This window comes from Podarcis gaigeae, assembly GCF_964106915.1.
Source record: "Podarcis gaigeae genome assembly, chromosome: 8".
Classification (NCBI taxonomy): domain Eukaryota; kingdom Metazoa; phylum Chordata; class Lepidosauria; order Squamata; family Lacertidae; genus Podarcis; species Podarcis gaigeae.
This window is the reverse complement of record NC_139684.1, coordinates 79,995,275-80,009,182: the sequence shown is the minus strand read 5'-3', so window position 1 is coordinate 80,009,182 and position 13,908 is coordinate 79,995,275. Positions and strand designations below refer to the sequence as shown.

Below are 13,908 nucleotides of genomic sequence, written 5' to 3'. Positions count from 1 at the left end.
AATCCTACTTACCTAGATGACTAAAAAAACACTGTTCCTGGCAACCCTGAGATCCATGTTTTTAGAAAGTTTTAAAGTGTTTTCAGAAATTTTATTTAAAAAACAAACAAAAACCAGCGTGTAAGGGAGCCTGAGGGTCATCTAGCCAAAAGCCCCCACAATAATTATGGATATGTTTGCTCTCCTGGGCTCTTCCTGGAGGAATTTATTTAAATAAATGAAAAATACAATATTTCAAAACCCAGACATGGCAAACTCATCCAGTGTGAAGGGAAAACTTGTATCCTTAAAACATGTAGGAGTCATGCACTAATAGCCAATCATAGAATTGTACTTGGAAGGGACCCCGAGGGTCATCTAGTCCAACCCCCTGCAATGCAGGAATCTGTTGTTCAACACGGGACTCGAACCCACAACCTTGAGATCAAAAGTCTCATGCTCTACCAACTCCATATTCTCATAGGGTCCTTTCACATCCTGTGGGCTCCCAGATGATGTTGGGTCCCCACCAGCCCAGGGATTATGGGTATTGCAATCCAGCAGCATCTGGAGAGCTGTAAGATCCTGACTCACGCTGTGGTAACCCTCCTGCTTTCATAACGGATGAAGTTGTAAGGCCCAAAATAGCACGGGCAACCTTACAGAGGGCAGTGCTCACTGTGTCCTGGAACAGACATACAGTTGTAACTTGGTGATCAAACTTAATCCGTTCCAGGAGTCTGTTTGACTCCCGGAACCGTTCGAAAACCAAGGTGTGGCTTCCGATTGGCTGCAGGAAGCTTCCTGCAGCCAATCGGAAGCCACAGAAGCCGTGTCAGAAATTTGGCTTCCAAAAACACTTCCGGGCTTTTGATGTTCAGGAGCCGAAACGTTCAGCAACTAAGCCGTTCAACATCCAAGGTTCAGCACAGAGGTCCTTCAACATGAGATATATATATCTCATATATATATATGAGAAAATATAACAAATGCTTGAGATGAACTCATATTAGAAAATACACTGGCCATGCAGGTACAGTCATCACCACAGAGCCAAGTTTGGCTGCACCTTCCTAACAAAGTCACTCTTTGTGGCATGTTCCAGTTCGCTGCCACGTAATGTGTGGGGCAGCCTATAGCCACCAGAGGGGGTTGGAATCTCTAGGGATTCCTCAATCCTTGCATGCCAGGGGTTCCTGCCCAGAGGTCACAGCCTTTGAATCACAAATGCATAACAAGCAAAGCCTTCATTTTTCAGCTGCGGATTTGAGACTCTTCCCTCTTTCATGCACTAAATTTTGAAATGTGTCTCTCTTCCACAATCCCCCCCCCCTTTTTTTCTAGCTCCAAAACAGAGTTATGGTTTCCTTGAGCAAATGGAAAATCAAGCAGCCTTACCTCATGCCCTGCTGGAAGACTGAATTCCTTCTGGTTTTGCAGATGATCAAGTCAGCCCACTGCACCACCACGATGCTGACGAAGAAGGCTGTGTGGCAGGTGAACTCCACCACTTTGCGCTGCTCGTAGGTCTGGCGGGCAGAGGGGGTGCAATCAATAGGGCAGCATGGGGAAACCAGAAACACCACCATTCTCACCTGCAACACCACCATTCTCACCTGCCAGCCTCTCTGCCTCTCCAAACCAATCCCCGCTCAGCCTTGTTGAAATTTAGGATTAAATCATAAATGGTGCAGGTGTGCGACAGGTAAACAATGCACCTTGGCTGAAAGTGAGGTTTGCAGGCACTGCGGCAATGATTGCAAAGCCCACCAGGGGCATCACCATTTACAAAGTTGCTGATCGTCAGCAACTGCAAAGCGCTGCTCCTTTTCCTGTGTGGGTTGATTTCAAACCACGCAGGCAAAGGAGAACAGTCACCTGACACCACTGTGCCATCGGGTGATTGACGGGTGGGAAGGGAACCTGTGGCCTGGTAGGTGCTGGTAGATTCCAACCCCCATCATCCCTGACCATTGGTCATGCTGGCTGGGGCTGCTGGGAGTTGGAGACTAGAGGGCCATGGATTCTACAGGCCTGCTCTACAGCACCACCATAAGTCCTGTTTGACAGAGCACAGTATTTGAAGGTTGCTCTGTCTGAGCCGGGTTTAAAGAATTGTTTAAAGGGCTTGGCATCATTTTCATCTTCAACTGCTCAAGAAACTCTGCCGTGTAGGAGGAGGAGTTTGGATTTGATATCCCGCTTTATCACTACCCGAAGGAGTCTCAAAGCAGTTAACATTTTCCTTTCCCTTCCTCCCCCACAACAAACACTCTGTGAGGTGAGTGGGGCTGAGAGACTTCAGAGAAGTGTGACCAGCCCAAGGTCACCCAGCAGCTGCATGTGGAGGAGCGGAGACTCGAACCCGGTTCACCAGATTACGAGTCTACCACTCTTAACCACTACACCACACTGGCTCTCATTTCTTCCCATTTCACAGAAATGGAACTGAGTTTGAGAAAGAGGAAATGGCCTAGGGCATCCCCGTGGTGTTGCAGTGGCAACAGGCTTTGTGGGGACCTTAGAACAAGAAGACCCTCAGTGTGGGCCCCACATTGCCACGTCATTCCTGCCACCTGCTTGTTTGCCAGCCAGAGCCAAAAATCAGGCCATGAGTGGCAGCTGCTCCTCCTCCCCACAACCACAGCCACTGACCAGTTATGACTAATGTTCTGAGTCACAAAACATATTTTCCTGAATGACCAAAGTTTATCATTCTCCACCCCACTCCCTTTTATATATTAGTTGAATTTCTGGCATCTGCCCACTGCCAGAAACATTCATTTGCTGCAATTCCACAAAATGCCCGGCCTCGCTCACGGCTGTGCAAGCAAAATGGGCTTCCTCTTCTTACCCATTGTTGCCCGTAGGAATCTTCCAGATCGTTGCATGTCCGGTCATCCCAGTTGAGGCGGATGCCGACGAGAATAGATGGAAGGAACCCATTCTCGGCCAAGATCACAAAGTAGGAGAAGAAACCGCCCAGCGCCTGAATCATTCCTGCAAAAAAAAAAGTGAAGAGTTGGCAGAAAGCAGGGAGACCCACAGTGGGTGGAGCCAGAGCCCTGGATAGGCGGAGTCAAGAACCAATGACAGGCGGAGCCAACTAATTGTTGGGGCGGGCTTTTCCCCCACCCTCCTCCCTGCTGGGTTCTGCAAGGGACAGCTCGGAGATTGAAGAGGAGCAAACTGTCAGACAGCACTACCCCTTGGAGTGGCAATAAGTAATAAGGAAGGGTGGGGGCTTCCTGGGGGCAGGCTAAGCTGGGTGGGGGGCAATGCCCCCTTGCTCTAGTATACCAGTCTCTGCTGGTCCATGCCCTTCAATCACATGGTTCCCATTTCAGCCACCTTAACGCTTCTAATCCTCCTTAGTCTCATGTCTAAGCCTACACGTTTGCCCTGTGGATAAAGGCACAGGTCATTAGCCCGCATGCGCAACACAAATGCCTTCGCACAAGACCCACAGCAGCTACAAAGCTTCCCTGTCTGCTTGGCCACAGTTTGCTCCTCACTCACCACAGGAGACCAGATGAGCAGCTATTCGCAGACCTAACAATTCTGGCAACACAAGCATGTCATCTGGAATCTGACCCGGAATTAAATATCCACCTTGAGTAGTGAACTGCTGACCAGAATTGCAAGAGGCATTTATGTAAGTGTGGTAATGACCTGGGAGACCACTGGGTTCAGATTCCAACTGGGCCATGAAGCTCACTAGGCCTGTAACTCCTTCTCAGCTGTGCCTACCTCTCAGGGTTGTTGTGGGGAGCAAAATGGGCCAGGGTAATTCTGTATGCTACCTCGAGATCCTTGGAGGAAAGGTGAGGCGTATGTGTAATAATAAAATAAAGATGGATAAACCAGATTTACAGGTTGCATGGTCAGTGTAGACAATGCTGCCTAGATGGACCAGTGACCTGATTCAATAGAAGGCAGCTTTCTATATAAGGCTGCAATCCTGTTACTTGTGAGTAAGTCCTATTCTCACTACTCTGAGAAATATTTCTGTCTCTGCCACAGAGGACTTACCTTGGGACGAAAGCTTATTTGCATTCCTTTTTTTAAATGTGCAAATAATTTTTATTGGTTTTCATGTAAATACAAGAACAACATATGACTCTACCCACAACCCAAGAATCTCTGTAGAGACGATACTTGAACTGATGATACGTAAATAAACGTATTGCTTGTGTACTGTGTGCTGCATGTGAAACTTAATAAGAACATACCACTGGACAAAGTTGCTTGCATTCCCAGGTCCCACTTACGCCACTGGGACCAGCAGCCAAGCACCTGCAGGTTGGCCTGATTTTCAACACCTGCCCAATTCATCCCCACTCAACTCCCTTCTGCACCTGGGGGTGCTCAGCCTTGCTCAATGGCTGTCCCCCGTTTGCTCACCAATCTGCCCGTAGGCCATGCTGATCAGCCTCTCATTCACCAGCTTGTCAGTCCTGGGGTTTCGTGGCTGTCGCTTCATGATGTCACTCTCAGCTGCTTCGTAAGCCAAGGAGATGGCTGGCACCTGGAGGAAGAATTGAGAGGGTCAGCAGGATTGCAGGATCGCCGGGCTGGGGGCTGAAGTTTTTGGGTGTAGGTGAGGGGGTGGGGAACCTGTGCTAACAGATCAGCCCTGGCTAAAATGGTCAATGGTTAGGGATGATGAGAACCGTTCAAGCATCTCATTGGGGATATAGCATTCAGCGACAGAACCGTGGGAAGTTCCAGAATGACTTTTCTCTGTACTTTTGCTCAGAATGAGTCTGGTGTTCAGAGGCAGCCATTTTGTCAAATTGGCAACATGGAGATTTGAGCCTCTGTCTCCATGTTCAGACTGTAAAAAGTAACATGCAGACAAAGTGCTTTAAGGAAGGCCTTCCCTAGATACATCAATCAGTTTGAGCATCATGGTTTCTTCACCTCAAAGGAAGCTGGGGACTGTAGTTCTGCAATGAAATGACAGAATGCTCTGCACTCTGGTAAGAGCTACAGCTCCCAGGATTCACTGAAAGATAAAATCTTTCCCAGGTTCAAAGCTATTTCAGTTGGGGGGGGGGGAATCCCTGCATGCAGAAATCTAGTTATAAAGGAGACTATTTCTAGACAAGTGTTTAGAATCTCAACTTCTCCCTGACTAGTTTTCCGTGTGCAGGTATTGCTTTCAGGTAGGAGCACTCAGAAATACTACCTTTCCTCACACACAGTAGCACAGTTGAGTAACTTCTACCATGCAGTTCACACTTGGTTTATGCCAGTCTTTAGTTGGGCTTTTGACACAGAAGTGAACCAGGGCTCCTCCACAGAGCCTGAGCCCAATCAGAAGATGGGTTGCAAAGAAGCAGCAGTAATGGGAATTTGGGAATATCTGGGTACTGGATTAATGCCTTCCTGATGGTGCAGCAGTAAAACTCTTAGCACATCTGCAAAGCTAAGCAGGGTTTGGTATGGTTTCAAATTGGATGGGAGACCAGCGTGTTGAGATTCCTGCATTGCAAGGGGTAGTCAACCTTTTATATCCACCACCCACTAATGCATCTTTCTTGATGGTAAAATTTCCTTACCGCCCACCAGTGCTCAATGGAAGGAGAATTCAGCTTGTGCCGTAGAACCCCCTAAGAACCTAGAATCCTGAAATGCCCACTAGTGGGCGGTAAGGACCAGGTTGACAACCCCTGGCTTAGATGACCCTCAGGTTGGATTGAGTTGGAAGAAAAGTGTTTCTGTGTATGGGGGGATGAGACTCACCATGTCAGTGCCCAAGTCAATGCAGAGGATGGTGATGGTACCCAGAGGCAGAGGGATGTTGGCCATGATGAACAGCAGGAAAGGGGTGATCTCAGGGATGTTGCTGGTCAAGGTGTAGGCAATGGATTTCTTCAGATTGTCAAAGATCAGGCGTCCTGGCCAGAGGGAGACACATGGGCGTAAGGGGGAGAGACAGGGGGCACAGCTGGGGGGGGGGCAAGGGGAACGGGATTCCCAAAGGTCAAAGCAAGCCAGATCTCTGCACCCGTCTTCCCCTCTCTCACCCACAACTCAATTGCTGCTGCTGCCCTCTCCACCTTTGGGAACAGTGCTTTCCAAACCTTTCACATTGCTGACACACTTTTTAGACATGCATCGTTGCGCGACACGGTAATTCAGTTTTACTAGCAAGCCGGAAGGTTAAACTAACCCTTTTCCGGCCCCAGGAGGGGCACGGGGTCCATTTGCACAACACACCTACACATTGCAGCTGACACACTGATGTGCTGCGACACGCAGTTAGGAAAGCTCTGCTTTAGACGGATCTTGAAATGAAGAGGCAGAATAAGGAACAATTCCTCAGCCAATCCACTAAGAACGGTTTAAGAGGTGTTGCCTTTAGGTACCGAGAGGGACGTAATGTGCACAGAATATTTATTGAATCAATTTAAATAATAAATTTGCCCTAGTTGCCTCCTGGAGATTTTAAATGAAAGTTGCACAGGCATTTATTGGGGATGGCTTAGATCAGGGATAACAGATGCAGTCCCTTCTGGATGAGATCTGCAGGTGCAGGGCAGTATATAAATTCTAACAATAAACAACAACAACAACTGTTGTTGGAATTACTGGCTGGCTGAAATTCCAGAGTGTTGCTGCCAATCCGTGTAGACAATACTGAACTAGATGGTCAAGCTTCCTATATAGTCCAACACCCCCTGGGGGGCCATTGCCCCTGGCTGAGGTAATGAAAATCCTGTTTATAGGATCCTGCCAATGCTAGTTCTACTCAGAGAAGACCTGTTGAAATGAATGGGCATGACTAGCTTACCTCCATGAATTCCAGCAGCTCTACTCTGAGTAAAGCTCAGCTGCTTACAGCCCTGCCATTTTAGAGGCTCCGCCAACCCACAGCAGAAGCAAGACGGAAGCTGTGCCTATATAACCAGGTTCTGCTCACACCCTTAGCGCTCGCTGATTATGAATCCAGTCCCCCTCTTCACTGCTTCCGGCAATCCTCAGAGCTTACCCTCTTCGACTCCAGTGACAATAGAGGCAAAGTTGTCATCTAAGAGGATCATGTCGGCAGCCTGCTTGGAGACGTCAGAACCGGCAATGCCCATTGCCACCCCGATGTCGGCCTTCTTCAGGGCGGGGGAGTCATTCACGCCATCGCCTGTTACAGCCACAATCGCACCCTATTGGTGTGGGGAGACAGAGAGAAATGCACATTCAGAGCCAGAAGAAGGCCCAAAAGGGAAGAGAGAGATGGGCAATCACCCAGCCTCTCCATCCAGGGATGATTTCTGTGGAAATAATGGCAGAGGGAAGTGTTGCCTGTGAGCCTGCAGTGGGGTATACTGGTACCTCAGCTTAAGAACTTAACTCGTTCTGGAGGTCCGTTCTTAACCTGAAACTGTTCTTAACCTGAGGTACCACTTTAGCTAATGGGGCCTCCCGCTGCCGCCACACAATTTCTGTTCTCATCCTGAAGCAAAGTTCTTAACCCGAGGTACTATTTATGGGTTAGCAGAGTCTGTAACCCGAGGTACCACTGTATTTCATAAGCCTTTCTCAGACAGGTTTCTGGCTTTTAAAAATTGGTCATATAAGCTTTACCTGCTGATTTTTGCAGAAGAGCAGGCTGGGTGATGTTTTGGGGTGAAGGGTGTCTGGCAACCTTAAGTTCACACAAACTTCCAGACGTTCCCAAAATGATACTAATGGGAGCCTCTGTGTGTGTGTCAGCATCTCTTAGGTAAAAGGTAAAGGTACCCCTGCCCGTACGGGCCAGTCTTGACAGACTCTGGGGTTGTGCGCCCATCTCACTTAAGAGGCCAGGGGCCAGCGCTGTCCGGAGACACTTCCGGGTCACGTGGCCAGCGTGACAAAGCTGCATCTGGCGAGCCAGAGCTGCACACGGAAATGCCGTTTACCTTCCCGCTGGTAAGCGGTCCCTATTTATCTACTTGCACCCGGAGGTGCTTTCGAACTGCTAGGTTGGCAGGCGCTGGGACCGAGCAGCGGGAGCGCACCCCGCCGCAGGGATTCGAACCGCTGACCTTTCAATCGGCAAGTCCTAGGCGCTGAGGCTTTAACCCACAGCGCCACCTGCTGTGTGTGTCAGCATCTCTTAAGGCACCCGCAAATTTCCCTTCAAAAACACACAGGGCATGAGAGACCATTCGCTACTCCTGCTCAGTCCCTGTTTGTGCCAGCTTGGCCTCTCCTACATGCTGACTGCGGCGGCCATTTTGTGTTATGTCACACACACAATGGCAGCCATTTTTTGACTGGTGCCCATGTCACCTTCCTCAAAATTCCAAATGTGCCCAGTGGCTCAGAAAGGTTGGCAAGCCCTGCGCTAAAATGCCTGGGATTGTGCTGATTTATAGAGGCAGGTGGGGCAATCATAGAGCTGAAAGCTTCCCCGTGTGGCAACTCCCTCCACATTACCAAGCCAGCCAAAGAAGAAAACGCTAGGCTAGAACTCTTCTCCCTGAGCTTTCTATGCGCAGGGAGATTGGGTAACGCATGGTTCCCCGCTAAGAATTCTGGGAGCTGTAATTTGCCCAAAACGCTGAGAATTGTTAGGAGACCTCTAGTCTCCTCCCAGAGTCACAATTCCCAGAGTTCTCTGTGAAGAGGGATTGTTAAACCACTCTGGGAACCGTAACTCTGTGAGGGGGATAGTGACCTCCTAACAACTCTTAGCATCTTAACAAACAACACCTTGCAGCCGGATTAGTTGGTTGTGCTCTGTGGTGCCAGTTTGGGACACCGCTGGATGTCCTTACCTGTCTCTGGCAACCTTCCACAATGATGAGCTTCTGCTGTGGGGACGTACGGGCAAAGACAATTTCTGTGTGGTTCTGCAGAATCTCGTCGATTTGCTCTGCGCCCATGTCTTTCAAGTCGGTGCCATGGATCACACAGGCTTTGGCATCTCTGGGTGGGCAAAAAGACGGCGTCAAGGTGGTAGAAGATGCACCTTTGTCATCCATACTCAGGGCTGGCCTCACCATGAGAGGAACCAAAGCGCCTGGACAGAAACCTTCTGTTACAGAAATGTGAATACAGTGGTACCTCGGGTTAAGTACTTAATTCGTTCCTGAGGCCCGTACTTAACCTGAAACTGTTCTTAACCTGAAGCACCACTTTAGCTAATGGGGCCTCCTGCTGCCGCCGCGCCACCGGAGCACAATTTCTGTTCTCATCCTGGAGCAAAGTTCTTAACCTGAAGCAATATTTCTGGGTTAGCAGAGTCTGTAACCTGAAGCGTATGTAACCCAAGGTACCACTGTATCCTATAGAAGCTCAACAAACCAGGCAGGATAGGAAAAGTAAGAAGTGACTAGCCAGCCCGGGACCTGTACTATAACTCCCATCATACCCAATCATTTGCCATGCTGGCTTGGGCCAACGGGAGTTTTAGTCCAAAAGGGCTGGGGGAGGCTGGCGTATGATCCCTTGTGGGATAGCAATTTAGCATTATTTTGCTATGATCTCATTCCAAGCAGCTCCAGTGAGATATCTCCACTACGGGCTTAATCTGGCTGAGCAGTCACTCCTCTCCTGGGAACTGTAGTCCTCTGAGGACTCCCACCAAACTGCAAGTCCCAGAATCCTCGCACAGGGAGGGGGGCAGGGGGAGAGAGCCATAACAATTGAATAAGGTACATTTGTATTGCAGCTAGACAGAGTTGGATTCCCTAATACCATGTGGCTTCTCATTCTGGTATTTGCCAAGCCGAGATCTGCTTAAATTCATGGAGCGAACCATCTCACGATAGGCAGCAAAACTGCCAAAGGAAGGCCACCACAGCTTCCTTTGTTCCTCCCTCACCCCAGCCAATGTTCTTCCAAGTCTCCCTCCTCCTCTCTGCCTTGGAAGAGTTATCTGCTTCTTGCGCCATCTCCCCAGCCGCATTATGTTTGGCTCCAGCCTCTGCCCCCTCCCCTACACCCCCACACAACTTGACCCCTCTCACCTGGGGTTGACCTGGCTGACGGGGATGTTCAGCCGGGCAGCAATGTCTTCCACGGTCTCGTTACCTTCAGAGATGATGCCCACACCTTTCGCAATGGCCTTGGCTGTGATGGGATGGTCACCTGTTACCATGATCACCTGGTGGAGGAAGAGTGATGGTTATCAAAGGAGTCCCAGTGTAGGCAAAGGAGGAGGCTGGCTAGCTAACCAGCAAAACTCACCTGGTCCAATCCATTCCATCTTAAGGGTTTACAGGGCAGAGCAAGGGGCCCCTGGGGAGGCCTGGGCGGTTGCCAGCATGATACCAGTTCCTTCCTGGTGCCTCTCTCAGTATGTATCTCAACCCTGATACAAACCCAAGGTGCCACAGCCTCACTGGCTGCCATTTGGATTAGCTGCTCTGTCGTCACCAAAGGCCTGGAAGGCTTCAGGCTAATCAAGTGACTGCTCAGAGGCAAAGGAAGCGCTCTGATTCTGAAGCCTACGGGCAAATTTGAGATTTGGGAAATGAATGAGCTGCTTTAAGCTTTAAGGTGCTGGTTTTGACCTTTAAAGCCCTATGCGGCTAGGACCCACGTACCTATGGGACCGCCTCTCCTGGTATGCCCCGCAGAGGACCTTAAGGTCCACAAATGACAACATTTTGGAGGTCCCAGGTCACAAGGTGGTTAGATTGGTCTCAGCTAGGGCCAGGGCCTTTTCAGTACTGGCCCCGACTTGGTGGAACACTGTCACAAGAGACTAGGGCCCTGCGGGACTTGACATCTTTCTGCAGGGCCTGTAGGACAGAGCTGTTCCACCTGGCCTTTGGTTTGGACTCAGTCTGACCCTTATGTTTCCCTACACTTATGGTTTTGATCTATGGGCTACTTTTAAAATGAAGCTGCATTTTAAATTGCATTTTAACCTGTATTTTAAATTGGTTTTTTTATTTTCCTATTATGTTTTTACTGTAATTTTACTGGTGTTAGCTCCCTGAGCCCGGCTCTGGCCGGGGAGGGTGGGGTATAAATATTATTATTATTATTATTATTATTATTATTATTATTAATAATAATAATAATAATATTAATATTAACGATTCCCCTCCACAGAGAAAAGGATCTCAAAAGAGCTGCAGCACTCCAGAGATGCACTCCGTGGTGGGCCAAGGACGCCTTCCCGCAGCAGCCAGTCAGTTTGCTCAAAGGGTAGCTGAATTTTAGCGCCTGGCACCCACAACTCAGTTTCAAGGCAAGCGACACGGCATTACCTTGATGCCAGCGCTTCGGCATTTGCCCACGGCATCAGGCACAGCAGCGCGGGGAGGATCAATCATGGACATGAGCCCAACAAAGCAGAGGTTGTCGGTGGTAAAGTTGACATCGTCGCAGTCGAAGGCAAACCCTTTGGGGTACTGTTCCTCGGGCATGAAGAAGTGGCAGAAACCTGGAGGGTGAGAAGGAGGCAAAACCTCTCGGAATATGCCCTTTGGATGCCCTGTCGCCAGGTGCTAACTTGAGAAATGAAGGTGTTTTGCATGCAGAAAGTCACAGGTTCAATCCCTGTCATTTGCAGGAAGGGCTGGCAAACACCCCCCCCCTTCTGAAATCCTGGAGAGCTGCTGCCAATTGGAGTCTGCAATGCTGAGCTAGATAGACCAATAGTCTGACTCGGTATAAGACAATTTTCTATGTTCTTATGGAGTCAGGAGTGCGTGCAGGAGCCAGGCCCTGTGACCAGTAGGGCTTCGCAGGACTGGAGCCTTCCTAAGTTTGTTCTGGAGAGGCAAGGCTTGGCCGCACAGGTGAGGCCGCTTGGCAACTCACTGCACCAGGTGGCAAGAGTCGGGAAGGGATATAAGGTCAGCATTTCCCTTTGGCTCTTTGCCACAGCGACACGTTTCCTGCCTTGGGTTTCTTGCTTCCTGATCCTCGGATCTCAGCTTCTAGACTCCTTGCTTCTCAACCCTCGGACCCCTGACTTTGTGATTCCCTGCTTCCTGACCCTCGGACCCCTGGCTTCTGGACTCTCATTCCTGCTCCCACCACGCCATCTTGCCCCCGGTCCCAACGTCCTCAGCTGGGACTTCGATCGCCCATAGACTGGACCATGACATACGGTCTCTTTTTTAAGGAGCTTGAAACTTCCAAATCCATGGGCACAATTCTTTATGTACTTGAAAGCTACTGGTGCCCAGAAAACCCGGGCTTGGAAACTCTGGGTTACTGATGAGCTCAGCAGGCTTCTTACTGGCACTGTAGTGGCTTCTTGGTCTCGAATGAAATTTGGCATGCAGCCCACCCTGTCCACCTGCATCTCACGTTCTCCAGCCCTCTTCCCATCTTCACCCAGGGAGTCCATTCCCCACACCTCTCCGCAACCATGCATACCTAGCACCCTCTCGCCAAGACCTCCCAGCTCCAGGTAGGCATTCTGGAAAGCTTCTTTCATCTCCTCGTCAAGGGGCTGTTCTTTGCCTTGGAAGAGGATGGTGGAGCATCGGTCCAGGATGCGTTCAGGTGCACCCTTCATCACCAGCAGGTAGCGGTTATCATTGGGGTCTTCTGTCTCGTGAATCGAGAGCTGTGGGACAGAGGAAAAAAGAGCGGTAGCATTCCCAGATCCTACCCGAGGTGCTATTTGAAGACAGTGCGCCAGGTAGAACCAGCCCGTATCTTAAACACAAAGTAAGGTGCAAAATGATTGACTGCACCACTTCAAACGTTTTTAAATTGTCGTCCGTGTAAAGAAGTTCCCTGCATGTAGTAAGCTAGTTCACCAGCAATAAGGGCTATGGAGAAACTGGATAAGAGGAGACTGAGAGGAGGTACAGTAAAGGTAAAGGTAAAGGTAAAGGGACCCCTGACTGTTAGGTCCAGTCGCGGACGACTCTGGGGTTGTGGCGCTCATCTCGCTTTACTGGCCGAGGGAGCCGGCGTACAGCTTCTGGGTCATGTGGCCAGCATGACTAAGCCGCTTCTGGCGAAACAGAGAGCGCACGGGAATGCCGTTTACCTTCCCGCTGGAACGGTACCTATTTATCTACTTGCACTTTGATGTGCTTTCGAACTGCTAGGTTGGCAGGAGCAGGGACTGAGCAATGGGAGCTCACCCAGTCGTGGGGATTTGAGCCGCCGATCTTCTGATCGGCAAGCCCTAGGCTCTGTGGTTTAGCCCACAGCGCCACCCGCGTCCCTCCAGCAATAAGGGCTATGAAGAAACTGGATAGAGGAGGTACGATAGCCATCTTCAAATATCTAAAGGGCTGCCATGTGGGAAACAGAGCAAGCTTGTTTTCTCCTGCTCCGGAGGGTAGGACCCGAACAAATGGATTCAAGTTACAAGAAAGGACATTCCGACTAAACATCAGGAAGAACTTTCTCATGGTGAACGGACCCGCTCCGGAGATGGTGTCCTCTCCTTCCTTGGAGGCTTTTAAGCAGAGGTGGGATGGTCATCTGTCCTGGGTGTTTTAGTTAAGATTCTTGCATTGAAGGAAGTTGGACCAGATGATTCTCAGTGCTCCTTCCAACTCTACAATTCTATAATTATGTACTATATTTCCGTGAGTAATGGAGTGATAGGGTTTTGTATTTAAAATTAAAATTAAAATTGGGAGAACACTGAATCCTACATCCACAGTCTAAAGTGGTTTAGCAATCAATCCCCCCCCCCCCACAGGAAACTCTAGTAATTGAAGCTCTTTGAGAGGAACAGGAGTCTCCAAAGCAACTCTCAGCACCCTTCACAAACTATAGCTCCTGGGATTCTTCAGGGAAAGTAATGGCTGTCCAAAGTGTTATAACAGAGCTTTAAATATATGGTGGCTCTTTTTAATAAATTGTTCAGCCTACCCATACAACACTCCTGGGGCCCAATGTTGCCCACCTGCCTCCAGCTGACCTTTCTTATTTCGGAATATTCTGGTTGTGAAACAATACATCAACCGGTGGCTGGGTTTTTTTACCCTGTCTGTGTGGTTAGAATCC

At 49.5% G+C, this 13,908-nt stretch overlaps 1 protein-coding gene across 1 annotated transcript in view; it reads right to left on the bottom strand.

Annotated features, from left to right (window-relative positions):
- The window catches only part of ATP1A3 (ATPase Na+/K+ transporting subunit alpha 3), a 33,983-nt gene that overhangs the window by 4,177 nt on the left and 15,898 nt on the right, over window positions 1-13,908 (bottom strand). Inside the window, exons 12-20 of the mRNA XM_083753668.1 lie at window positions 12,310-12,502; window positions 11,190-11,365; window positions 9,939-10,075; window positions 8,745-8,895; window positions 6,977-7,145; window positions 5,728-5,882; window positions 4,384-4,507; window positions 2,834-2,979; window positions 1,378-1,508 (exon numbers count right to left, since the gene is read on the bottom strand). Of these exons, the coding sequence (XP_083609794.1) occupies window positions 1,378-1,508; window positions 2,834-2,979; window positions 4,384-4,507; window positions 5,728-5,882; window positions 6,977-7,145; window positions 8,745-8,895; window positions 9,939-10,075; window positions 11,190-11,365; window positions 12,310-12,502 (1,382 nt within the window). The remainder of the gene's footprint in view (window positions 1-1,377; window positions 1,509-2,833; window positions 2,980-4,383; window positions 4,508-5,727; window positions 5,883-6,976; window positions 7,146-8,744; window positions 8,896-9,938; window positions 10,076-11,189; window positions 11,366-12,309; window positions 12,503-13,908) is intronic.